Raw genomic sequence first — 23996 nt, 5'->3', positions numbered from 1 at the left:
TAATCTGTCGGCGTAGTAGTCTAAATGAGTAACAGCTCTATATATAACTTATACAGTGGTGACAGTGAAGTGACGTTTAGAAATAGTCTTCCACGCCACGCCTACTCTTACTGAAGTTGTGCCTTGTACTATCCATGCGTCTTACTTCGTCCATTTTTTAGTTCATCCGAATGAAACTACAACTCACCGGCAAGTTAAATGCTACAGATGTAGAAAATGTATTAGTCTGCATTATTTGAAGACACACTGAAAACTATTTTAAATTTAGGCTGTTTTACCAGAGAAGGCGAGCCAGCGTTACGCATGCAGGATTTAACTAATTAAATATTAACTAGAATATTTTCTCACAATTTAGTTCAACATTAACTAATAGCCTTGCAGTGTCGCGAATGAGAAGACCATCACTGTAGGTCGGATAAGGAGAGACAGACCTTGATGTTGTGACCTGGTTGTTTGTGAAATGAAGATTCTCGGCGAGGAAGAGCGGAGGGCCGCAGAGCAGGTTTTGCGGCACTATTTACCTAAAAGTTCCAAGGTAGGCCAAGCTCAATATGACAGCCTCTTCGAGTACCGTTAGCACGGCATTGGAGGACTGTTTATTCATATGAAAGCCTACCGTTTTAGGTGTATGGGTATCTCTTCGGAATGAACCGGAATAAGCCAAGCACACTTCAGGTCGTTGTTGACACCTGGCCTGACTTCAAAAGCATTATATTCCGACCTGACCTAAAGGTGAATTAATTTCTTAAATATTTTTTTTCTTCCATTGCAACACAAATAAATTCACCTCCCCCTTGTTTTGCCCAATCAGAATGAGCGTGTGTCTGACTACACAAAGAAGGTGACTTTATTCTGTACAGATGCGCAAGTCTTGAAAAGAATGATAGCAGAGGAGAATGCAATTGACTGGACCACATATTTTTTGCTTGGAGGTAGGCTAGGTTCAAGATGTTCATCTCAACCTCAAAGTGAAACATTTCATATTACCCTGTGGGCACAGATCAAGTAAATTACAGTCAGTGATGGCTGTTTGTTAGTGTGTGTGAAGCCACACAAATAAGCATCTGTCCTGCATGTTTTTTTTCCTCCACAGGACTCGATATCACTCTGGCACCCATGGTCAAGGAAGTGGCAGCCTCTCGGGGAGTTAATATGAGACATTTCGTACTGGTTCATCTCTTGACCTTATCAGACCCTCAAGACCTACCCGACTCTCACAGCAGGTAGGCTACTGTCTGTACAACTTGAATTATAACAAATATTTATCAGCATCTTGTTTTGCACCAATGCGCTCATTTTGTCTTGAGTTATACATTAAGCGGAGACCTTTTCTTTACAGTAGTATAGTATGCATGTATCTTATCTGCTTTTCAGTGAGTTATATTTCAAATTCGATTCAATCAAGTGTTCATTTGTGTGTTCATCTTTAGGCAATGAATGTTGTGTCCCAAATAATTGGGTTACATGTGATAGCAGTATTGACTAAAATAATAATGATTGTGACTTTCGCCATAATCGAGCAGTCCTATATTCTGATATTTTTAAAGATTGATAATGTAAATGACAAGAGCTTGACGGATGCCAGCACGTTCATGCCTCTCTATCTCCCCTCTGCAGTATCGAGGACAGGATATGCTCTCTGAACGAATCGCACATCGAGATAATAAACAAGGCGTGGAAATTTGGAGGAACTGAGAAGGGATACAACAACATTAAAAACCTCATGTGCAACTTCCCCAGCTGCTGCATTGTGGATGAGACAGGCCAGCCGGTGTCATGGATGCTGCTGTACGACTACTGTGCTCTTGGGATCCTGTACACAAAGCCTGAGCACAGAGGGAAAGGCTACGCCAAGGCCCTGATCGCTTCCATGTCAAAGAAGCTTCATGCTCAGGGCTATCCAGTGTACTGCTTCATAGAGGAAGACAATGACACCTCTCTCAGGCTCTTCAAGAACATGGGGTTCACAGAGGACCCATCCTACAGAGCAATCTGGTTTGAGTTTAATTTTTAGACCCACCAAATGTTTTCTGTTGAATGCAAATCAGTCAACACTAAGTGTCTACATAAAGCACAACAGTAGATGGTTTTTGGACGTTGGAGCTGCACAAATTAAAAGTGTGTGTCAATCTCAACATGCCATAATTCTCTGCAGAGCCCTTATTATTGTCAGAGCATTTTGCATTCCCTTGCAATAGTTTTGCATTCACTCACAATACGTTTGAGTTCCCTTTGCTTTTGCATTCCATCATAATAACTTTGCATTCCCTCATGCTACTTTTGGGTTTTCATTGGGAAACAAAATAGCCCTGGAAAGGAATCCAAACCATAATGCTTAGAAGGCATCGTCTCAATCCATCATGCTGTATGTTTATTGCATCCGAAAACTACTGGAAATGCTGTCACGAGTCTGTGTTGTGTTGTTTGGATAATCTAAATAGCAGCCACTGTACTCTCTGATGTTGAGAGCATAAAATCCATTCTAACTCCACACACACTCACACTCCACACACACTCCAACTCCACACACACTCACTCTCCACACACACACTCACTCTCCACACACACTCACACTCCACACACACTCACACTCCACACACACTCACACTCCAACTCCACACACACTCTGACCACAAGCTTCCCATCTCTCACACCTCTTCAGTGATTAAGACGGACACTCACACACACACAGTGCTTTCCCACCATGGACATCCACACAGTCCCATCCACATCAAGACACACTATGCTCTACGGTGGCCAGACGAAGAACAGACTCCTCCACAACAGAACTGCAGGTACAGATGCGGGTGGTGTAAGCCACGGGGTCCTATGGGGCGGCATATGGATCACCTAGAGATGCACGTTTCCATGGCACCTTATTAACCTTAGTTAGAGAGTTAGTTAGAGAGGTTGATGCAATCTGAAGAAGGCCGAAACATTACCACTTCACTAAAAAACATACTTATAACTCGGAGTGTGTGGCATCTCTCTGTCTAACTACACTTTAGTTGCCTGCACCTTGACTTTGGTGTGCGTTTGCACCTCTCCTTCCAAACCTCGTTAACCTCATTAACCTTAACCTGAGCCTGGACAAGGTTCCAGTGCTCTACGACTTCCTGCCTAATTCTGGTACCGAAGTCTTGGTTATAAATGATTATATCACTCTAGACTCATTGCCTTAAGTTGTGGAGGGGTTCTGGCTCTCCTTATAGTCCCTTGATACTTTGGACAGTTTTAGAGTTAAAGCATGTTACGGGCTCCACAACCCTGGCAACACCCTTGATCTAGTCATCTCTAAAGGGATAAAGGCCACTGATTTATTGGTAAATTATATCAAAACTGAAGGAAAGCTAAGCTACAGGTTCACCGTGCCATTCTAAAAGAAAAAATAGTCAACTATGATAAAGCTGTTCTCTCAGGTAATTGCTAAAAACAGTGGAAACTCTAGGATGTCGTTCTCCACCATAGGCTACTACATCAAACACCCCTTGACACATGTGAGGGGAAAATTACAATGATGGACTTTAACCTTGTGTTGTTTTTGCTTTGATACTTGTGTTTCTGTAAGATGTTACACTTCTGAAAGGATTCTTCTGTTAAAGCTTAACCTAGTTTGTAATGTTCCTCATAATTGATACTTCTATTGCCTGGGAGCCTGACCTAGTTCTTAAAGTTATTTTCTTTCTTTTCCGGTAACTGGTCTACAGATGGCAAATCATGTGTTGAATGATGATATAATTCTTAATGTCTTTGATTCTTGATTTACTCATTGTTTGACAATTAATAGAAATACATGTGTGAGAAACAACTGATTGTCTCTTTGGTGCACAGATCTGTATATGAGACCTTTTATTCTCACCCCAATAGAATAATGATCTCAGAATTACTGACTTACACAACATCTCAGTCATTATTCTTCTAAATTTGAGATCAGCATATTCACCATACACCATTGACCGTTTCAATTCACAGCCCTGCAGAGTGGGTTGGTCTCTCGGATAATGTTTTAAACTGGTTTCAAACCTACTGGCAGAATTTTGTTGTTGTTGTTGTTCAATCAAATAATTTCTGAAATTAGTCTTGTGTTCTGATCCGAGTGGGGAAAATGTGACAATTGGCCTTTGGTGACCCATGCCATAGCATGCTGAGGCACTTTAACAACGGCAGGCTACCTGCTAAAAATCGTGTGGAACAGCAGTGGAAATTCCACATATAGGGCACTAGTGGAAATGTCACAATAGCACCGCTCTGTGATCTAAAGAGGGAGTTTCTTTTGCGCTCAACATGAACGTAGGCTACTCTGGAAACGGTTTAGTTTCGATTTGGTCCTGATGGTTCAGATCTTTTACTGTCTATGGTTCAGACAAGTCTGTGGAAAGAAGTCTGTAAGAATTTAAGAAACAAGTTGTTGGAGCAGTAGTCACGCTTGTTTTGCAACTGAAAAAAGCGGTAGATTAATCTACTGACTCGCTCGGTCTTGGGAGTTATGGAGATACTGGACAAGGACCAACTCAAGATGGCAGAATCACTACTTCATGAATTCTTTCCTCAGTCGATTCAAGTGGGTATATCCATAGCTATGTGCGTGCGCACGTACAGTACGCGCGCACGCATAGGCCTGTGTGCGGGTTTGGATATGTTGATCGTCGTTTTATGTAAGATGCCTGTGTGTTATGTCTTATGTTTGTTGGTGTAACCTGTTTACTCATTACTGTCTGTGTTGGTAGATAAACCTCCTAAATGTTTCCCTGGGTCATTCCGTGACAAATCACCAGGAAAATGGTTTCTGCAGTCTCAGATTTTGTTCAAAGTCTGTCTATTTAGGCCCCAAAACTAAGACCTGTAGGCTATCATATTTTTTCAAAAATGTTTTTGTAATTTTTTTTGACCAGGGAGTGGTAAAATAAGAGGTGGGTAAACTATGAATTCTGTGATCAGTTGAGCTGCGTTATTGGATTTTTAAAAATATTTACAGAACATGTTTGATGATGGTGGAGGTTATTGAGTAGGCCTAATGTTTAATACACATAGGCCTATGGTTCATGTGAATGTGGATAATACAGTGCATTTTCTAATGTTGCAATTAGTGAATGAACTCTTTTGACAGGTGCATGTATAAACTCTTATAAGATGTGGATAAACTCGATTTCTGACATTTCAGAGGTGGATAAACTGCGTTTACTTGTGTTTAGCCTCCACTACATCCCTATGGACCATTCAGACTTTGAACTGCATGGCCATTAGTTTTATATAAGGCCCTTGATATGGGACAAGATGCAAACCTGGTGATATTGAAAGTCTTAACTTATTTTTGGAATCCACATTGCATGACGTTAATCATTATTTTGTCTGCAACAACACTTTGTAATAACGTTGAACCAATATTTTAATCTAATGAAAACATTTAACTTTAACTTTCAAATGACCAAAAAACACAACTTTCCCTTGTTTAATCCTTACACGTTAGCTAATTATATGTAGAGCTCTCAAACATTTGTAAGTGTAAAGAAACCAAATTGATACCAAATGCATAAAAAAAACTCTTTCTTTTTGAAAAAATCTTTTTGTACTTTTTTTTCCACAAAATGCCTATAATTCTTTTAATTATATTGATGCCAAACTATTGCTTCTCAAGTTATGTGATTTTCAGGCTGTAAAACTGAAGTTATGTCAACGGCTGAAAATAATAGATAGGATTTTAACATGAATATTTGACAGGCCTTGGTTTTGGGACCATTCTTGATGTAGACAATGTTTGAACAAAATCTGAGATGGTGCAGCAACAACCTTATCTGATTTGACACGGAATGACCCCCTGCATTGGTGAGTGTCTTGCTTATTGTTGCCACGAGGCATCATAAATGACTCCAGGAGATTAACTGTTGGTTGCGTTCCAGCTCAGCTACCTATAGCCTAGCTAGCCAACTGTCCCATGCAAGAACATTTTGCGCTTATTATAAATATGAGGTGTATAAGGTGAACCGTGCAGTCTATAATGTGTGTAACAGGACATGAGTCTGTCCACCTGTTTGCAAAGGCCTAGAACCTTTTGGTGAATTTAGCGTATATTTTTGTTTTGCAGGTGTATGGTTACATTTTTAAAATGAATAGGGTGAAATCTGATGACCGTATAGATGTACTCGTGGACCGCTGGCCAGATTTCAGAGTGGTCATCACTAGACCACTGCGGGAGAAGGTAAATCTGAATGCAGCTGCATCCACCTATTTCTGTGGGAATTGAGCAAGTTGTTTTTTCCATTCTTTACACACGGTGAATATGGGAAATGTCAATCATTCAATCTTGATTCATTACAGTATATGTTTCTGCCCCTGCAGGAGGAGGATTACTTCAATGACGTATGTGTTTACTCCAAACATGGAGACACAATGAAGGAAATATTACTAGAGACTGAGCTTGTTGATTGGCACAACTACCTTTGCTTAGGTATTTATTTATAGAAAATAAAATACATAAATAAATTAAAAAAAAACACTCATTTTCGATCTAATTTTCACATATTGTTTTGCTAACTTTGATTAAAATGCCATTCAGGTGTAGATTTGTGTAATGAAGAGATGATTACAAGTATAGCTGCCACCAGAGGTGTGACTGGAAGTAAGGCAGCAGTGTGCCACATGTTACGGATGGAGGACCCTGCTCACCTACCACCACTAGACAGGTAAAGACTGATGCACTATCGTACTCTTGGATCCACATCTGTTCCAGTTGTGCAAATTAAATTAAGTGAAAACTCTTATAATTAACTGTATATGCATGCTTTGTTTACAAGCCTTTTTACATGTATTCATCAATTCACCATTGATTTAATCTGTCAAATCAAACAATAATATGACTATGTCTTTGAGAAGTGCATGGCGAGTCTTCAATTGAGTAGTACCCAGCATGGTTTTGACCACCTCAACCCATTCATACACTTCTCAAATACAAAACACTAAGAATCATATACAGGCCACCAACGGCAACCATTCTTCACCATGTCATGTCACCCTGATCTTGTTGCCCCTATAATAATAATAATAATAATAATAATAATAAATAAATAACAAATAAATGTTCAAACTGGTTGTTGTTTTTTGCGCAACAGTTAAGAGAAGCAATGATACTTTATTTTGATTGCAGAAAAAGAGAGATGACTAGGCCTATATCAGGATGCCTTTGCCCTAATCATGTTTCTTTTATCTTGTAGCTCAACAGTAACAATATCTTCTCTTGATGAGTCCCACATTTCTTTGGTTAATGAAACCTGGAAGTTTGGGGAAGGAGAGCACAGTGTGAAGTTCATCAGGAACGTGATCCGCCATTTTCCAACCTGCTGCATTTTGGATGCCAGTGGTACACCAGTGGCCTGGGTTTTAACATATGCGTATTGCGCCATGGGGATGCTGTACACAAGGCCAGAGCACAGACGGAAAGGCTATGCAAAGATCCTTATTAGTGTCATATCAAAGAGACTCCACGCCCAGGGCTACCCTGTGTTTTGTTTCATTGAAGAAGAGAACCAGCTCTCTTATAAGCTTTTTCAAAGTTTGGGTTTCAAAGAAGACCCCTCCTACAGAGCTTCCTGGTTTCATTTCAACCAGTTGAGTTAGAATTTGCCAATAAAATGAACAGTTTGCATCTGACAAATTACAGTATACTATCAGTCACTGCAGGCCTACATCCATAATGAAGATCAGAAGAAGATAATGGGTTCTCATTCAGGCTTTTCTAAAGTGTGGGTTTGTATGAGACCCTGGTCACAGGGCTACTGGTTTCTCTGGCTTCATGCTAACATTTGATAAGAAAATTATCTAAAAGTCTGTTGCATTAGGTAAATTACACTAGTTTAGGCTACATGACTGAACTACAGTATATATACACATACATATAGGCCTACAGTATAGGCCCTACTCTTAACACTACATCCACATAATGTACATTTTTCACAAGTTACATTTCTTGTATCTTCACTGCTGTCTTGAGTATCAAATTGTTCACATTACCAGCAACATGTGAGTGAGTCGAGTAAAAGATTGGTGATATTGATCACATTTTCATTAACGCAATGATATTTGCATTTGAATGATAAATAAACAAATATATAATCTGCTGAGTGTTTGAGTTATTCAAATTACACATTAAGGGGGTAGAGGTATGGCTATATGTCCAAGATAATTTGGACAAGGTTAACTAATGCCTTCTGTAGGCTGTATAATATTCTGGTTTAAGATTTAAACATGACTGCAAACCAAATTGATCAGTTATCCTATGTACTGTAAGGCATGGCAGAGTGCCCAGATAATAGGCAGGTGGCAGTTTGAGGCGACACTGGCCCGTGCACTGACCCAAGTCCCCTAATCGAGTTACGTCATGACGCGACGGCCATGTTCAAGTTCAACTTCGGAATGAGGATCTGCGTGCAAAATGTGGGTAGGCAGCCGACTGAAAAATTACACTTAAGTTGGCAATTGGACGGTCACATCACCTCTGCGTTCGAAAGTGTTTTCCAGGTCCATGAACTTTTAACCTTTTGTACCCATGGTTTATGATTATGGTTTACACTTCGGTCCTCATATAATGCACAGAAGTTCTGCGTAAACAATTCACGGGACTGTAACAGTCAAGAAGTGAGTATTTTGGAGTGCCTTAGCGGAGCAAGCTTGTGTTTTTGCAACCGAAGTAGGACGGTAGTTGAACTGATCGATTTTCTATTTGATTTCAAAGCAGTCATGGAGATACTGAACGAGGAACAACTCCCCAGACAGCAAAGGAGTCCAAAACGGACCCGCGCTCAAGCCGCCACATCCGCCTGACAGTCAGCCTCCGTTTTGGATACGGGCACAGAACACATTTCGCCTCCGTTAACGCGCCTTCATACGGCGGATCCACGCCGGTCCCTTTGCGGATGCGCACATCGAACGCGCCCTTCAAATCTGCTAACGGTTTCCTTCCTCAGTTTTTTCGCTGATGGAGTGCGGAGGCGAAACAGCGGTGTCTGCGGGCTCACTGTAAGTATGCTTCTATATGCTTTATTTATGCAGTTACCTAGTATATTCAGTGAAAAAGTACTTCCATAACACAAGTTACCAACTTATCTAGCTTTATTTGCTGATATAATCCGTAATTTGCTATACTGGCCATCTGATGATACACACCAGCTAACGTCTAGCAGCTAGCTTGCGCACGCTAATTTAGCTCACTTTCGACAGGGCTAAATCTTGTCCAACTTGGGCTTTGTTACATTTTTAATCAAAGCTAAACTCAAAACTCAGTTAAAATTGAGCGAAGCTTGATTTGGTTGAACGCTAACTTCATATATGCCTGTGAACAACAAGTTGGTTTGCGTGAGCTAGCGTTAGCTTGTTGGCTAACGATAACGTTAAACTGTCATGAATATTTTTTGTTAACGTTAGCAGCTAATGAAAGCTTATATGTTGGACTCGGGAGTCTTTAAGAAGACTTAGCAGCTAGATGTGTTTACATCTTATTTCGTTCTTGGAGGGAGGCTGATTTCACATTGTTTACCTATCCTGGATAAGATAACGTTTGTGATTTTAAATTATGAACGACGTATCGATAGTTCTAGTAGCAACTAGCTGCTAGTAATGCAAGCTATGCGCCATGTCAGGCGCATGCTCAGACCTGTTTAAAACTTTTTGAACTCGTAAATGGCAGCAAGAAATACCCTCGGGATTCGTGCCATTACATTTGTACACGCGTTAGCGAGAAACCGGCCTACTATTCAATCTAAAACTTCTGGTTTTCAGGCGTGTTTCCTGGTGAGTTTTTCAATTGAATAGTAGAGATTGCTCGTTAACTTTCATAAAATATAAGGGCACAAATCCCGAAGCCATTTATGAAGAAACTGCCGTCAATGAGGTCATTTAATGCTGAACGTTTTTTGGAGCATGATTTGACTGAAAAGGAGAAACACATTAGAGGCAGTAGTTGACTTGATGCATATCCTTGCTTTGCTTTGTCACAGACCAGACTCTTTTCAAAGTTTAGAATATGGGAAGAGGAGCTAAATTGATCAACACCATATTCTCTGGATCCCAATATAATGCTATTTTGATGGGGTGTAATATTGGTAATAATAAATATTTGCCTTTTTCCCCCTGATGATAACAGTTATGCATATTTATGTGTCTGTGTTACAGGTCATTCACAAGTGGCTCCAGTCTGGTTTGGGGGTCTACCCTTTCTTATCATGTCCTGCCACCCAATAAAGTAAGCTATACAGCCTCACATTTGATTTGTTTGACTTGGATGTATAAGTGGTTATGATCACTATTTGGCAATTTATTTCTGAAGATAGAAGTAATGCATATTTTTGTATATGTGTTACAGGCCATTCACAAGTGGCTCCAGCCTGGTTTGGGGGTCTAGCCTTTCTTATCCTGTCCTGCCACCCAATAAAGTAAGCTATACAGTTTTACATTTGAGTTATTTGACTTGGATGTATAAGTGGTTATGATAACTATTTGGCAATTTATTTCTGAAGATAGAAGTAATGCATATTTTTGTATATGTGTTACAGGCCATTCACAAGTGGCTCCAGCCTGGTTTGGGGGTCTAGCCTTTCTCATCCTGTCCTGCCACCCAATAAAGTAAGCTATACAGTTTTACATTTGAGTTATTTGACTTGGATGTATTAGTGGTTATGATAACTATTTGGCAATTTATTTCTGATGATAGAAGTAATGCATATTTATGTATATGTGTTACAGGCCATTCACAAGTGGCTCCAGCCTGGTTTGGGGGTCTAGCCTTTCTCATCCTGTCCTGCCACCCAATAAAGTAAGCTATACAGTTTTACATTTCATTTATTTGACTTTTGGTCCACACATTAGTCATATAAGATAACCATACTGTATGCCTTTGTAACTGGTGTTACCAGTTCAGGATGAATTGAAGGTAAATGTCAACATACATAAATGCCTTTCTCTGCTGTAATAAAATCCACTGTTTACCTCAAAAGCTCTCTAATAAAATGTACATATTTTTTTTTATTTCAGAAGAGAAATTACTAAAGGCCTCTGCAACTGCTTTTACCAGGTAAGGATGAATTGCAGATACATTTCAACATAAAAAATGTTTTTAGTCTACTTTGATAAATTCCTAATTTCCAGTACCTACAAAGCTTTATAATCAGCATCATTTTTGTTTAATCTGTGCATGCAAATGCTGTAGTATAACTAACAAGTATTTGTCTCTGTGAACCACTTTTCTGTTGCCTTTTTACATTTTCAAGTAACAGGTCTTTGCCATCATGTCTTAAACCCTCATTATATTTACTGGAAGACTACACTGTGCACATAACAGAAGCATTCCGTTTGCAGAGCATCTGCTGCAACACTGTAATCAATGGAACTCTTTAGATGTGATAGCGGCATGTACAGTATGTTTGAAAAAATTAGACTCGTCTTCTAAAACTATTTTCATGCTCTGCGAACAGAGTGCTTCACTTGTGGACACAGTGTAGCTGTCTAGTTACAGGTGATGGATTGTGTCACCATTACAGCAGCCTGCTGGTGGCGGTACCTTTATATTCATGTTGCTGACATTCAGTTGAAAAGTAGTAATGTACTGTATATGCTTCCAAAACGTAACTCATTTTGTTATGCTTGTATGATTACAGATGCTGTGAGAGAGTAATGCCCTGTGCCGCGGCTTCTGATTCAGTACAGCAGTTCAACCAGCCCAGCAAACAGGAAAAGCTCAAGGAGGTGTCTTAACTATCAGCATTCCTACCCAAACAGATCAACCTACTGTTATGTCCAACTAAGAGAAACAATGGTCTGGTATGAAGGTTATCGGTGTTTTGAAACATAAATATTCATTAAATAATAATAAAAATGTTTGACACTATTTATGGTTGCATTTCATTTTACTTTATTATCTGTTTAAGGTATTTATTGTCTACCATGACTTATTTCATTGAGCATTGAGGTGCCGGTGACAAGTGTCTACTATTGTCTAGGAATTGCATGAAGGAGTTAAAAGTTTGTAACTTATTTAATAACTTGTAGGCTGTAGTGTAGCAGAGTTGAATTCATGTACTGTAAAACCCATATTCTAATGCTTACTGTTTCACACAATGAAGGTATTTGGCTGTAAAACCACAAGGTGCTTCACGTGATAGATTTTGACTTAATCATTATTATGGTTGATACAAAACTTACTTTATGTAGCCTAGTGATATGTTGGCAAGTTAGATTAGGCTATACAGTGTATTTCTGTAGTATAGTTTTGGCCATAATAAGATAAATCAGCAGGGATATAGGCCAGATGAACTGCTTCATGAACGGGTCCTAAACGGATCCGGGAGGATGATAAACGCCTCCGAAATGAATCCGCGGCGGATGCGCTGTTTAATTCGCGGGTCCGAAATGACTCCGCTGCGGATGCACGTCCATTTCGCGGGTTCGAAACGGACCCGTAGCGGATAAGCTGGTTCAAGCGCGGATGCGGATAGAGTCCGCCACGGAGTCTGGTCGGACCCGTGATGCGTAACCGCTTCGGACCCGCCGCGGTGTGCAAGTGGACGCAGTTTCGGACCCGTTTCGCGGATCCGTTCCGGAAGTCGCGGTACCTCCGCGGCGGATCCGCTACGGAGTCAGTTTGCTGTCTGGGTCACTGCCATAGAGACGTTGCTACAGGACCTTTACCCGCAGTCTTTGCAAGTGGGTAGCCTCCGTTGTGCGCACGTAGGGCCTACATGATAATGCCCGACTTGTGATTTTGTTTGTGCGTTAAAGTTGTTGCGCATGTGTCAATGTTGGCCCATCACGTGTTTTGATGCGGTCACTGAGTTAGCGTGTTTGTGTTCTCAGGTGTATGGTTACATTTTCCAAAAGAACAGGGTGAAATCTGACCACATGGATGTTCTTGTGGACCGCTGGCCTGATTTCAGGACAGTGCTCATCCGACCTCAGCGGAAGAAGGTCATAAAGTACCAGAAACTCAGCAGCTCCTGCCCCTAAATCCATAGGATAATTTATTTTACATCTTTGAATTGACCATGGCATGCATAATTTCATGCACAATGACTATTTGCTTTTCATTTACAGAAGGAGGATTTCTTCAAAGACATCTGCGTGTTCTCCAAAGATGGGGAAACACTGCGGAAATTATTTCTTGAGACAGAAATTGTTGACTGGCAAAACTATCTTTGTCTAGGTATTCTTTTTAAAAATATATGTTGCTGCAAAAATGTATATAAATATGCTGCAAAATACATTCCCATGTCATGATGCATCTCTGCACCTAATTATAAGACTTACCAGCATTGTGATTAAAATGCCATTTAGGTGTAGACCTGGGTCATGCAGAAATAATAACAAGTATAGCAGCCACCAGAGGTGCAACTGGGAGAAATATCGCTGTGTGCCACATGCTGAGGCTGGAGAATCCCTCTCACCTTCCACTAGTAGACAGGTAAAGACCACTGGGTCATAGGTTTGGGCTTCTGTATAATATCGATCAATGCAAATAGTAACCTAGAATAAAGTTATATTTAGTGTTCATTTATTTAATCTAAGCACATTTAGATATAGGGAACATCCATGTGTTATGCTATTTAACATTCGATTACTTTATTGCAATATGTTGATAAGGGCATGTCATGGATTCCCTAAACCCATCAGATTTCGATGTGTTGATAATATGCAAGACATTTAAACCATCAACCATCTCAATATGACTTCAGTAAAGTGCACAGCATGCCTTCAAAATGCCTTGGTCCTAATCATGTCTCTTTTTACTTTTGTAGCTCAACAGTATCAATATCTTCCCTTGAAGAGTCACACATTTCTTTGGTTAATGAAACCTGGAAGTTTGGAGAAGGAGAACACAGCCTAAGCTTTATCAAGAACATGATCTGCCATTTTCCAACCTGCTGCATTTTGGATGCCAGTGGTACACCAGTGGCCTGGGTTTTAACATATGCGTATTGCGCCATGGGGATGCTGTACACAAGGCCAGAACACAGACGGAAAGGCTATGCAAAGATCCTTATTAGTGTCATATCAAAGAGACTCCACGCCCAGGGCTACCCTGTGTTTTGTTTCATTGAAGAAGAGAACCAGCTCTCTTATAAGCTTTTTCAAAGTTTGGGTTTCAAAGAAGACCCCTCCTACAGAGCTACCTGGTTTAATTTCAACTAGTTCCGCTTATCTTTGGTTATGTATAGGGGGAAAAAAATGTTGGCATTAATCCTCAATCCAGTCTTTAGTTAAATGTAAATTACTATACATTCTCAACAGCATATTTTGGGTTGTTGTAATACAACAGTTGTTTGTATAATCAGCAACATCAAAACAAGCGTTTCCATGACGGTTAGGGGAGAATGCATTAAAAATGTACCGTGAATTCAGGCATATATTGCAATCTACTGAATGTTTACATTTGTTAACATAAATGTTGATCACATTTTTTATCTGCAGTAGGAAAGTGAAACAAGGAATACAGATTTATTTGAGCTGTATACTCTCTGTGATTTGCATTCGTGAATACCAAAGAACACTTACTATAATCCACAACATAACTAGTCATGCTTGGCTAGATCACAGATTTCTTGATTGTACGTATTTCTTTTTTCTTTTTTTCCCCACGAGTCACGAGTTGGATTCCTTATCTATTTGACAGTACTGGGAGGACATACAGGAATAATCTTGAAACACTGACTTCTTTTAGATACTAAAATGTTTATTTAGAAAAATAACTAAAAAACATAGAACCAAAACATGCTGGTATTTTTTTAAGTCACAAGTTGGATTCCTTATCTATTTGACAGTACTGGGAGAACATACAGTACAATAGTCTTGAAACACTGACTTCTTTTAGATACTAAAAGGTTTATTTCGAAAGATAACTAAAAAAAAAAAAAAAAAAAAAAGTTCCATCATATGCATGTCAGTCATACATGCAGGTACTTATGAATGCAGGTGCATTTGAGGTAGGCCTAGATGTTATTTACTCTTATAAAGTTCAAGTCTAAGCAGCCATTTTTCCCAGAACTGTGTAACCTTTTCAAAGTCAAGAAAGTGGGGATGAGCCGGGGCGCCGTCCTTGTAAGCCACGACAATCAGACCACTCTTGATCTGCATGGAGGAGGGAAAGACCAAAGAGATGTTGGAAGACATCCCCATCCCAAAAGACGCATGTGGTTTCAGCAGAAATTGTTATCAGTACATCACCTGGTAACTGTAGTTGTCATCACTGTTCAAAGCTCCAACGTATGCAGCAACCTGGATAGGATTGTCGTACGTGTTCTGGAGAAAGGGCTTGGCTTTCTCTGAAGTCTTCCAGTCAATTGCACAAAGTGTCCCTCTGTGGAGAAAATGTAAAGGTTGTGCAGCCTCTGATATTAAACAGCCCCCTTTATGGATGTATTATGTTATATTCCATGAAGTATAGAAAATGTAGAGTAGTAGTAGGCCTAAGTAGAGAAAACTACTGTCCCGAGGCACTAATCTACTCTCCTGATGCCTACTGTCCCATGCCAAATTATAAGCTTTGTAACGGCAAGAGTGGGGAAATATGTGCCAGCAAATACTCACCTGTAGCAAGCCACACAATCAACTATTCCTGCATAATTCAAATGCTGGTGTTGTACTGCACTCTCAATGGCTCTGACTTCATTGATGTCCTCAAGGACATGTTGGATACTTTCCAAGTATCCTGCTGTGTCTTCAGTATATTCTGGTTCTTCACTTTCAGAAGGAGCAAGTGCATTCTCAATTGCAGAATGAAATAACTTCCCTTTTTTGAAAAGGTCTGAAATAGGGAAACGGGGAGAAAAAGTGTTTCACAACATTGAATTGACTTCATGTGCTTGTGTTATTTTGTTATGGTGGCATTTCAAATTAAGAACTCACTTGAGGTGTATTCCTTGAAGCCTTGCTCTCCCAGCTCTGCGATCATTTTCCTTTTCCATCTCTCCAGGAAAAACAACTGCTCCGGGGACATGGTCTGTTGGAGAATGCGAGTAACACTAGGCGTACGAGGTCTCTCTGACCCTCTCGGAAGCAACAACCGTGCAGGTTTTCCGTGGTCATATTCTGCAGAGAGCATTGTTTTTTCTGCTTTTAAAAGAGGGTATACGTTTTTCGGCACAAGGTTTTTCGGCGTTGGTTTGTGAAAAGATGATTTGACGACTGGACCGTAGAGTTGACGGTCCTCTTCCTCAATCGACTCTGGAGTTTGGCAGCTGACTTTTGACGAGACAACTGACTTCACCAGGGAGGAGTAGCGCTCTGTATCAACCGTTCCATATTGACTCTGTTTTTTCCGAGCAGTCCATACACAAGACGTGGAGAAACACGACGCAACAAATACAATGTTGCAATGTTTCAACAGGCCATAAACAATCCGCCTGGATCTTGTACGAGGAAGCAACATCCCAACCGGCATAGCTAGTTAACAAATGGGTGAAGTTGCCCAGCGTGATTGTTCTGGTATCACGCGCGAACGTAATCTCGGCGCATGCTGGATATCTAATAAAATACAACCATAAACTACTGCGTCCACCATGCAAATCTTGACGATTTGATGTACACAACTGCTAGCAGTGCCAAGACTAAAGTTATCTGCACACTTCATAAATTCCCCGCCATTCTTTCCATGTGTGTTTCAGAAAAATAAGTCCGGGCTGGCCGTTCACTTCCTCCTATAATATTTTCTTTGTTCCATGTTTTAAATCTTTTGGAATATATTCGCATATGTTTATGTTATGCTTTTTGCCATTTTTCTACAGAGTCATACAAGTTGGTGGAAAAAACCCTTTCGTTTGTGTTTAATTGCTCCAATTGTAACTTTCCTTTACTTCCCTCATAGAGAACACCAATTCGAAAATAAACTATATTTCGCTCAGAAACATATTAATACATGTTGGCAATCGTGTTATACAAGTTTTAAGGGTTGTAAGAAAAGAGGAGGATGAATTTTACAAGCATATTCCATCCTCACCGTACCGTCACTGTCACTTCCTCGTGGGAGGTGACGGCTTGACTGACATTCCTGTAGTGTAATCATATGGGCTTTGACAGACTTCTGTCCAATCGAAGTTAACCGCGGCCAGCGTCTGCCTAGGACAAATAAGTGAAAATTAGGCCGACGGATAGGTTGATAGGGATGAAAACGTAGGAGCTGGTGAATGGCCAGTGGAATTGTAAAATTTGTATCTGAAACCTTTTGAGGAAGTACCCTAGTCGAACTTTTTCACCATGACCTCAACTACAGAAGAAAATGATAAAGAGAAGGTAACTTACCAACCAACGTGAAGTTGACTTGTTGAAATGAGATATTGCTTAGTTTTGTAACCCCTTTTAACTCAAAATTGGATTATGGATCTGGCAAGCTAGCCCAACAACGCTAGCTAGGACTGCTAATCGGTTGGTGTAGATCTGACGGCAATGCTAAATGTGTTAGCGAGATGACCAGCTAGCTTGCTCATTTATTATTTGTTGATTACTTAGCTAGTGTCAACAATTCAGCAGTATCAAGGGCGTTACCCTTCAATGGCAACACCTGTTGTGCTTATTACCTCATCAGGTAGCCAGTATGTATTCATGATAAGCTGTTTTATTGGTTTTGATGCTGATTCTACAGTAACGGAATCATTCAGAGGTCGCCTTGACATCGTAACTTATTAGCTGGTAATGATAACAGTTATATTTACATTATTAACAGTAACGTTAAACATTTTTCATGGTAAAGATGTTCTGCAAGCTGCTGATATCCTTGCACTTCACCGGAACCCAATGCTAAGTTTCGGGTCGGTGGCTAAATCTGCAGTGGATACGACAATCATGCAGGTTACTGTATGTATAACGATATAACTTTACATGTAACTATTATGGGTATGCACTGACATTACCCTGCTATCATACAGGCATCGTTGATGTACTGTGCTATTATATTTAGTTATTTAGTTCATAATTAACTACTCATGAATCGAAAGTGTCATTGGTAAGTCACTTAATTGAGTAAATATCAATTTGAAGACTCGAAAGCTAGCTTATCTGAGTAAATGCAGTACGTTCCCTGGGGAATGTGCATTTGTCGGTGTCTGTATCTGTTTCACTGGGGACTTCACTGTGATTCAGCTGACAATGCGTTGTTGTTGCCTCATAGTATAAACTGAGAAGATAAATGGTCTGTAATGGGAGACAAAATGGCCTTTCATTTGAATTATCTCCAAGACATAGTGGCGCTTGATGTAGGCTATTTGGAGTGAAAGTTTAAGAAAAATCAAATTAACAAGTAAAGTAGAGGGAGACAACTGAAGCTGGCATTCCATTTGGCTATGGTCTGGCTGAGACATCTGGAATTTATGAAATAAAGCTAAATCTCGGGTATGTCCGCCTCAGTCAAGTCCAGTAAGTCATTCTGAATTCTTTCAAACTGTTTCCTGCACACAGCCCTTTGGATAGACCCGTCTCAGTATTAAAGTGGAAAGAAAAACCTGCTTTAGCGGCTGCAGAGAGATCCAAACTGAGAATCAGGCCTATAGTAGAGCATATTCTGAACATTACGGATGGTATTAATATGTGACTTCATGTGCTGATGTAGTCTCTTTAATCCAGATCAGTTTGCAGATGACTTGATGAGCTTCCTGTGTGTCTGCACCAAAGGAAGTGAAAGGATGGCACACAAAACCAAACATTTCTTTTCCCTTCTAGCTCCGGTCTGTGTCCGTGGACCTGAACCATGATTCCTCCCTTCTCATTGACATTCCAGATGCCCTTTGTGAGCGAGATAAGGTCAAGTTCACTGTCCACACCAAGGTACAGTAGAGATAGTTTCTCAAGGGGGAACATTTGCTACAGTGTATTTGGCGGTGGGATTGTGACGTAAACATTTAGAGAGACACATGGATTGTCGTGTGTGTCTGACTCTGGTGGAGGATTGAGGTTTTAGTACTGTACTGTATATACATTTGTAGACTTGCTCTTTATTGTAATCAGGGCCTCTGCAGGGTTCTAGCCATCTTTAAAGTCTAACATTGAATGATTTCACCAAAATAGATGCCAGTAAAATCAACAGTAGTGGCAGATCACATGGTAACGGAATTACTGTCCCACTAGATTTTGTGGTACCACTCGGCAATTAATGAATAACGATATTTAAGAACAAATGTCAGTTTATAAGTGACTACAACTTAGACATGTAGCCGATTGAATGTTACTCTCCTAATTGTAATTCAGTTCAAAGACATTGGAATGACAGACATACAGACCCATAGTGCTGCATGTCTGTGATGCCTCAAGCAAAGTTTTAGTTTTTTTTTTCCAATTGACCATGATTCTGTGTGTAAGTGGTGTGCTTATCTTGTACCGTAGACCACGCTCAGTTCCTTTCAGAAGCCGGATTTCTCTGTGTCGCGCCAGCATGAGGACTTCATATGGCTTCACGACACGTTGGTGGAGACGGAGGATTATGCTGGTCTCATTGTAAGTCTCAGAGCTAGACACAGTATGTACCCAGTGACACCACTTGACACCAGACTTCACATGCATACTTTCTTTTAGTGTATTTTAGCTTTATTTTATTTTTTTCAAGGCTAAATTTTGTCGTTTTTGATGTAACGTCGGCACATACAACAGTGACGTGTGTTATCATAACAGTGCAGTAGGCTGCACAGCTTGTTACAGCCCATGTGAAGCCTTCAAGGCTTACATTAATAAATCCCTTAAAAGCATTCATCGTGTAAACTGTGCTGTTTTGTTTACCAGTGTGGACATGTTACTTCTGTCTCCATAGATCCCCCCCGCGCCCCCAAAGCCAGACTTTGAGAGTCCGAGAGAGAAGATGCATAAGCTGGGGGAGGGGGAGGCCACTATGACCAAGGAGGAGTACACCAAGATGAAGCAGGAGCTCGAGGCGTATGTTAAAACCAGCAGAGCACGCATCACGTGTTAGCCTAAACACTGCCATGTTAAAACACACAGCTTTTAGCTACTAGTACTGTATGTGTGTACTTTTGTAGAATGATATCAGTTACTACACTATCCCTGATTTATTCCAGTTAGATTTGATTTTTTTGCTGTTCTTTTTGATTGACGTGTGTATTCCCTTGCCAGAGAGTATCTGGCTGTGTTTAAGAAGACGGTTCAGGTGCATGAAGTCTTCCTGCAGAGGCTCTCCTCCCACCCGGTCTTCAGCAAGGACAGAAACTTCCAGATCTTCCTGGAGTACGACCAGGATGTGAGTATCCAGTTGAAATGCTCCTCGGCCAGGAAATGCAGAGTAGGCAAATGCTCTCCGCAGCTGACTTCCTGTGTGGTGATATGCTGGGCTAGCAGGCTGTGGGGCAATAGAAGGGGGCATGAGGAAAAGCGAGGTAGTTTCAGTGGGGTGGGGATGCTGCCTGGACTTCCTTTTAAAGGGAATAAGTCGACACAGAAGAGAACAAAGACCTACAATGACCTCACCCTGCTGAGTTCAGCTTAAATAGTCGTTGACAACCATATAAAATAATAAAAAATAAAACTGTCAGCCCTTTCGGCATGTGGACGTGACTTTTAGTCCCTGTGAAATCGACTGATAAAACATTTCCAAAACATTGAACTATTTATACTCACAGCTGTTTTGATTCAGCGTCTAAAGTAGAGCAAAAGCCAAATCTGGAGTGTGTCCTGGATTGGGACCAGCTTGTGCCATCATGACTGTCTGGTTTGAATGTAACCCTTTTCTTTTTCTTCTTCTTCTTCTTCTTCCTCCTCCTCCTCCTCTTCTTGATTGGGCCTGCAGCTCAGTGTGAGGAGAAAAAATGCCAAGGAGATGTTTGGTGGTTTCTTCAAGAACATGGTGAAGACTGCCGATGAAGTCATCATATCAGGGATTAAGGTCTGCCTTGCTCTTTCTGTGTGTGTGTATATGTATGCGCACACGCATGTATGTGTGTTTGTGTGGTGCATAGGAATATCTGTTGATGCACTCTTATGGTAGTGTTTCAGAAAACTGGCTTTTTAAGGACTGAGGAAGACTCTTGACCTTTGACCTTTGTGTCTCTGATGTTTCAGGAAGTGGACGAGTTCTTTGAGCAAGAGAAAACTTTCCTGCTCGATTATTACAGCAAGATCAAGGACGCCACTGCCAAGGCGGAAAAAATGACACGCTCTCATAAAAGTAAGACCAGACTCAAAAATAAACCAGACTTCAAACGGTTTTGAAAGCGTCTTGTGCTATGAGGACTAATGCACATTTCTCTATTCTTTCAGATGTTGCTGACGACTACATTCACGTCTCTGCGACTTTGAACAGCATGTGCGCAGAAGACAACACCCTCTTGAAAAAGTGAGTACAATGTCATCTGGCGAACATACAAGAAGTTTTATTCAGGCAGTTTTACGATCACATTCCTTTTGCAAAAGGAGTGAAAATGTGCTAAGAATAGAAACCTCAATCTAATAACGTGTTTGAAATAGACAGAAAGCACATCATGTCCAGTTGAGCTGATCGTTATGTGTGTGTGTGTGTGTGAAAACCGCTGTTGTGTGCTCTTGCAGGCATCTGGAGAAGTTTTCGGATCTGTTGGAGAAGCTAAGGGTAATGTCTGTCCCCCTTGCATATGTGATGATGACATCTTTGTGATACTCTAGTCATGTGTGTCCAGGTGCATCTATCATGGAGTAGTCCATTGCCCTGCCAGGAGACCGTAGTTGGTGTTGACTTAAAGGTGGGGTAGGAGATGTTTGGAGCGTGCTCTCTGGAGCATTTTTTAACATATTGCTTGGAAACAAGAGATAGGCCCCACTATGCATAAACAATCATTTATTCACACAGACGCGTTTCGGCGCTCTGCCTTCCTCAGTCTGTGTGAATAAATGATTGTTTATGCATAGTGCGGCCTATCTCTTGTTTCCATGATAGTCTATACTTTGGTCAGCACTCTAAAAAAGTTATAAGTCTTGAGTGAAGCCTGCTCCTACCTTTATGAACTTTTAACATATTGCTTGAAATACTCTTCACACCCCCATTGCTGCCAATTAATTAAAGGTTTTGACACAACAATGAAAAGTTTTAGTGGCCTCTAGAACGAACAATCCAGGAAAAACACTATCCAATCATACTGAACGGGCTGTTAGCGATGATTTGGATTCTGATGCAATCTGCTCCTCCCTCCCACTCGTGAACAAGCATTGCATGTTTCTTTACTCTGGAGGCGTGACTTCGGGGGAAGTCTGAAGAAAGGGGTTGGGACTTTTGACCTGAATCGTTTTCTAGGATCTTCTACTCTACCTTTAATCAGATGATTAGAGCTCTGTGTACACTTTATGTCTAATGAATCTAGAATCTTTTTTAGATGCACTTGTATTTGGGTTTGTGTTTGTGTCGTGAAGTACGTCTGTGTTGTAATGTGTGTCTTGTGCGTTGGTAGAAAGTGGAGGGCAGAGTTGCGTCAGACCAGGAGCTGAAACTCACCGAGCTGCTGCGGTATTACCTGAGGGATATCCAGGCTGCAAAGGTGGGTTGGATCTCCACTGCTAATGTGTTTCAATAATGCAATTGAGCTTTTTCATCAAAGACCCGTTCTAAAAACAAATATAAAATAGGCCTCAGGCCGTTAAAGGGCTCCAAAGCAGGAACAAGTGCAGTCAAGATTGAAATCAAGTTATTGATATAGATACCACATCAGTCATTGGTTGGGTTTCCATCAACTTTTTAGTGTGACTTTAAAAATGTGTATAGAAATTGGCATTTGAAATGAAAATCTTTTTAATTAGAATAAGAAATCAATCCACAAGTAGGGAGTAGATTTACACCTAATTTTAATGGGGTATTCAGTCTGTCTGTCTGTCTGTCTCCTAATCTAATCTGAACTCACACTGTTTCATAACTGTTTTTCCCCCCCCTGGTGTTGACCTCTTCCACAGGACCTGTTGTACAGACGTGCGCGAGCCCTGGCCGACTATGAGAACTCCAACAAGGCCCTGGACAAGGCGCGGCTGAAGGGCAAAGACATCGCCCAGGCCGAGGAGACCCAGCAGCAGTGCCTCAAGAAGTTTGACAAGCTCTCGGAGTCGTGCAAGAAAGGTTGGTGTGTCTGTCTGTGTCTGTCTGTGTCTGTCTGTGTCTGTCTGTGTCTGTGTGTGTCTGTGTGTCTGTGTGTGTCTTTTTTGCACTGATGATGGTCTGAATGGGGAAGAAGACGTTTTGCACGAGGGTAGCACTTTACACTCCTCACTGATTGGGATTAAATTTTGCATCGGCAACATTGGTGTGCGAGTTCTCTTTTTGACTGAAGGGCTGCGTGCGTGCGTGCGTGCGTGCGTGCGTGCGTGCGTGCGTGCGTGCGTGCGTGCGTGCGTGCGTGCTGGAGACATTGGCACAGCATCGTTTTCATTTTTTCAGAAAGCTATTGGACGTGTGGGTAAAGCAGCATTGATGGCGACACAAATGGTGTCATGACATCATGTATACGTTGGAAAATCGGACCAGACAGATCAAACGTGGGCACAGAATTAAGAATAACTGAATAAATCAAACTCCTTTTCAGAGCTGACGAGCTTCAAGGGCAGGAGGGTGGTGGCCTTCCGCAAGAACCTGATTGAGATGGCCGAGCTGGAGATAAAGCACGCCAAGGTCAGTACCCACAGACCACTGCTGAGGAGGACCATGTGTTGAGGGCCGTTCACACCAACAGCGCATAAACAACTAGAAAAGCACTCAGAGACTCAGACTCAGACTCAGACACAGACACAGACACAGACACAGACACAGACACAGACACAGACACAGACACAGACACAGACACAGACACAGACACAGACACAGACTCCTTGGCGGAGGTAAATATCACTCTCGTTAATATGAATGAAGATGTTCACACATAAACTATAACGATGAAGACACAAAGAGCGATATCATTGCGGATCACTTTCAGACTGATTTTCAGAACGATAAAAAGCTAACAGCCAATCAGAACCCATCACATTTTAGCCATCAGATTCATGAACACGAGGAGAGCCTTTTCTCATCATTGATC

General features: G+C 41.0%; 5 protein-coding genes and 1 long non-coding RNA gene across 12 annotated transcripts in view; 5 read left to right on the top strand and 1 right to left on the bottom strand.

Moving 5' to 3' along the window:
- Nucleotides 1–128: 128 nt before the first annotated feature.
- Nucleotides 129–2135, top strand: LOC134064056 (glycine N-acyltransferase-like protein 3). Of its 2 annotated transcripts, none has more exons than XM_062519849.1 (5): nucleotides 129–535; nucleotides 625–732; nucleotides 812–932; nucleotides 1094–1223; nucleotides 1741–2135. In XM_062519849.1, the coding sequence occupies exons 1-5, from the start codon at nucleotides 461–463 to the stop codon at nucleotides 2012–2014; spliced, it is 708 nt and encodes a 235-aa protein (XP_062375833.1). In that variant the 5' UTR covers nucleotides 129–460; the 3' UTR covers nucleotides 2015–2135. The 2 variants fall into 2 exon arrangements, with proteins under 2 accessions (XP_062375833.1, XP_062375832.1); XM_062519848.1 differs by having other exon boundaries at nucleotides 142–535; nucleotides 1618–2135.
- Nucleotides 2136–2277: 142 nt separating this feature from the next.
- LOC134064058 (glycine N-acyltransferase-like) lies at nucleotides 2278–8060 on the top strand. Of its 3 annotated transcripts, none has more exons than XM_062519854.1 (5): nucleotides 2278–2795; nucleotides 6083–6196; nucleotides 6337–6445; nucleotides 6554–6680; nucleotides 7209–8060. In XM_062519854.1, the coding sequence occupies exons 2-5, from the start codon at nucleotides 6104–6106 to the stop codon at nucleotides 7609–7611; spliced, it is 732 nt and encodes a 243-aa protein (XP_062375838.1). In that variant the 5' UTR covers nucleotides 2278–2795; nucleotides 6083–6103; the 3' UTR covers nucleotides 7612–8060. The 3 variants fall into 3 exon arrangements, with proteins under 3 accessions (XP_062375838.1, XP_062375836.1, XP_062375837.1); XM_062519852.1 differs by lacking the exon at nucleotides 2278–2795 and adding an exon at nucleotides 4044–4561; XM_062519853.1 differs by lacking the exon at nucleotides 2278–2795 and adding an exon at nucleotides 4044–4655.
- Nucleotides 8061–8394: 334 nt separating this feature from the next.
- On the top strand, nucleotides 8395–14533 carry LOC134064059 (glycine N-acyltransferase-like protein 3). 2 transcript variants are annotated; one of them, XM_062519857.1, is made up of 7 exons: nucleotides 8395–8628; nucleotides 8729–8757; nucleotides 12640–12687; nucleotides 12838–12948; nucleotides 13075–13183; nucleotides 13315–13441; nucleotides 13776–14533. In XM_062519857.1, exons 2-7 carry the CDS (start codon nucleotides 8731–8733, stop codon nucleotides 14167–14169), a joined length of 816 nt encoding a protein of 271 aa, XP_062375841.1. In that variant the 5' UTR covers nucleotides 8395–8628; nucleotides 8729–8730; the 3' UTR covers nucleotides 14170–14533. The 2 variants fall into 2 exon arrangements, with proteins under 2 accessions (XP_062375841.1, XP_062375840.1); XM_062519856.1 differs by having other exon boundaries at nucleotides 8726–8757.
- On the top strand, nucleotides 8777–11872 carry LOC134064060 (uncharacterized). 2 transcript variants are annotated; one of them, XR_009936239.1, is made up of 7 exons: nucleotides 8777–9009; nucleotides 10162–10231; nucleotides 10352–10421; nucleotides 10542–10611; nucleotides 10732–10801; nucleotides 11020–11059; nucleotides 11643–11872. It is a non-coding gene; the product is annotated as an uncharacterized LOC134064060 (long non-coding RNA). The 2 variants fall into 2 exon arrangements; XR_009936240.1 differs by lacking the exon at nucleotides 10352–10421.
- Nucleotides 14534–14712: 179 nt separating the features above from the next.
- Nucleotides 14713–17402, bottom strand: mgme1 (mitochondrial genome maintenance exonuclease 1). 2 transcript variants are annotated; one of them, XM_062519847.1, is made up of 6 exons: nucleotides 17275–17402; nucleotides 16978–17091; nucleotides 15883–16065; nucleotides 15565–15781; nucleotides 15202–15334; nucleotides 14713–15105 (listed from the first exon to the last, which is right to left on the bottom strand). In XM_062519847.1, exons 2-6 carry the CDS (start codon nucleotides 17036–17038, stop codon nucleotides 14974–14976), a joined length of 726 nt encoding a protein of 241 aa, XP_062375831.1. In that variant the 5' UTR covers nucleotides 17039–17091; nucleotides 17275–17402; the 3' UTR covers nucleotides 14713–14973. The 2 variants fall into 2 exon arrangements, with proteins under 2 accessions (XP_062375831.1, XP_062375829.1); XM_062519845.1 differs by lacking the exons at nucleotides 16978–17091; nucleotides 17275–17402 and having other exon boundaries at nucleotides 14715–15105; nucleotides 15883–16659.
- snx5 (sorting nexin 5) overlaps nucleotides 17099–23996 on the top strand; it is a 9366-nt gene continuing 2468 nt past the window's right edge. Inside the window, exons 1-12 of the mRNA XM_062519844.1 lie at nucleotides 17099–17265; nucleotides 18688–18792; nucleotides 19348–19458; nucleotides 19769–19890; nucleotides 20089–20212; nucleotides 20759–20854; nucleotides 21031–21136; nucleotides 21229–21304; nucleotides 21517–21556; nucleotides 22389–22475; nucleotides 22885–23044; nucleotides 23508–23593. Of these exons, the coding sequence (XP_062375828.1) occupies nucleotides 17230–17265; nucleotides 18688–18792; nucleotides 19348–19458; nucleotides 19769–19890; nucleotides 20089–20212; nucleotides 20759–20854; nucleotides 21031–21136; nucleotides 21229–21304; nucleotides 21517–21556; nucleotides 22389–22475; nucleotides 22885–23044; nucleotides 23508–23593 (1149 nt within the window). The 5' untranslated portion in view covers nucleotides 17099–17229. The remainder of the gene's footprint in view (nucleotides 17266–18687; nucleotides 18793–19347; nucleotides 19459–19768; nucleotides 19891–20088; nucleotides 20213–20758; nucleotides 20855–21030; nucleotides 21137–21228; nucleotides 21305–21516; nucleotides 21557–22388; nucleotides 22476–22884; nucleotides 23045–23507; nucleotides 23594–23996) is intronic.

This window comes from Sardina pilchardus, chromosome 18 (assembly GCF_963854185.1).
Source record: "Sardina pilchardus chromosome 18, fSarPil1.1, whole genome shotgun sequence".
In the NCBI taxonomy this organism is placed as follows: domain Eukaryota; kingdom Metazoa; phylum Chordata; class Actinopteri; order Clupeiformes; family Clupeidae; genus Sardina; species Sardina pilchardus.
Note: the sequence above shows the minus strand (reverse complement) of the source record. Positions and strands in the feature narration are given on the sequence as shown.

Coding starts and splice junctions, on each gene's coding strand:
- mgme1 (XM_062519845.1), bottom strand. CDS start 16,417: ATGCCGGTTGGGATGTTGCTTCCTCGTACAAGATCCAGGCGGATTGTT. Junction 15,782..15,882: donor CTTCAAGGAATACACCTCAA/GTGAGTTCTTAA, acceptor TCCCTATTTCAG/ACCTTTTCAAAAAAGGGAAG. Junction 15,106..15,201: donor ATGACAACTACAGTTACCAG/GTGATGTACTGA, acceptor TCCTCCATGCAG/ATCAAGAGTGGTCTGATTGT.
- LOC134064056 (XM_062519848.1), top strand. CDS start 461: ATGAAGATTCTCGGCGAGGAAGAGCGGAGGGCCGCAGAGCAGGTTTTG. Junction 536..624: donor ATTTACCTAAAAGTTCCAAG/GTAGGCCAAGCT, acceptor CTACCGTTTTAG/GTGTATGGGTATCTCTTCGG. Junction 1,224..1,617: donor CTACCCGACTCTCACAGCAG/GTAGGCTACTGT, acceptor TCCCCTCTGCAG/TATCGAGGACAGGATATGCT.
- LOC134064058 (XM_062519852.1), top strand. CDS start 4,487: ATGGAGATACTGGACAAGGACCAACTCAAGATGGCAGAATCACTACTT. Junction 6,197..6,336: donor CTAGACCACTGCGGGAGAAG/GTAAATCTGAAT, acceptor CTGCCCCTGCAG/GAGGAGGATTACTTCAATGA. Junction 6,446..6,553: donor GCACAACTACCTTTGCTTAG/GTATTTATTTAT, acceptor AATGCCATTCAG/GTGTAGATTTGTGTAATGAA.
- LOC134064059 (XM_062519857.1), top strand. CDS start 8,731: ATGGAGATACTGAACGAGGAACAACTC. Junction 8,758..12,639: donor TACTGAACGAGGAACAACTC/CCCAGACAGCAA, acceptor GCTGTCTGGGTC/ACTGCCATAGAGACGTTGCT. Junction 13,442..13,775: donor CACCTTCCACTAGTAGACAG/GTAAAGACCACT, acceptor TTACTTTTGTAG/CTCAACAGTATCAATATCTT.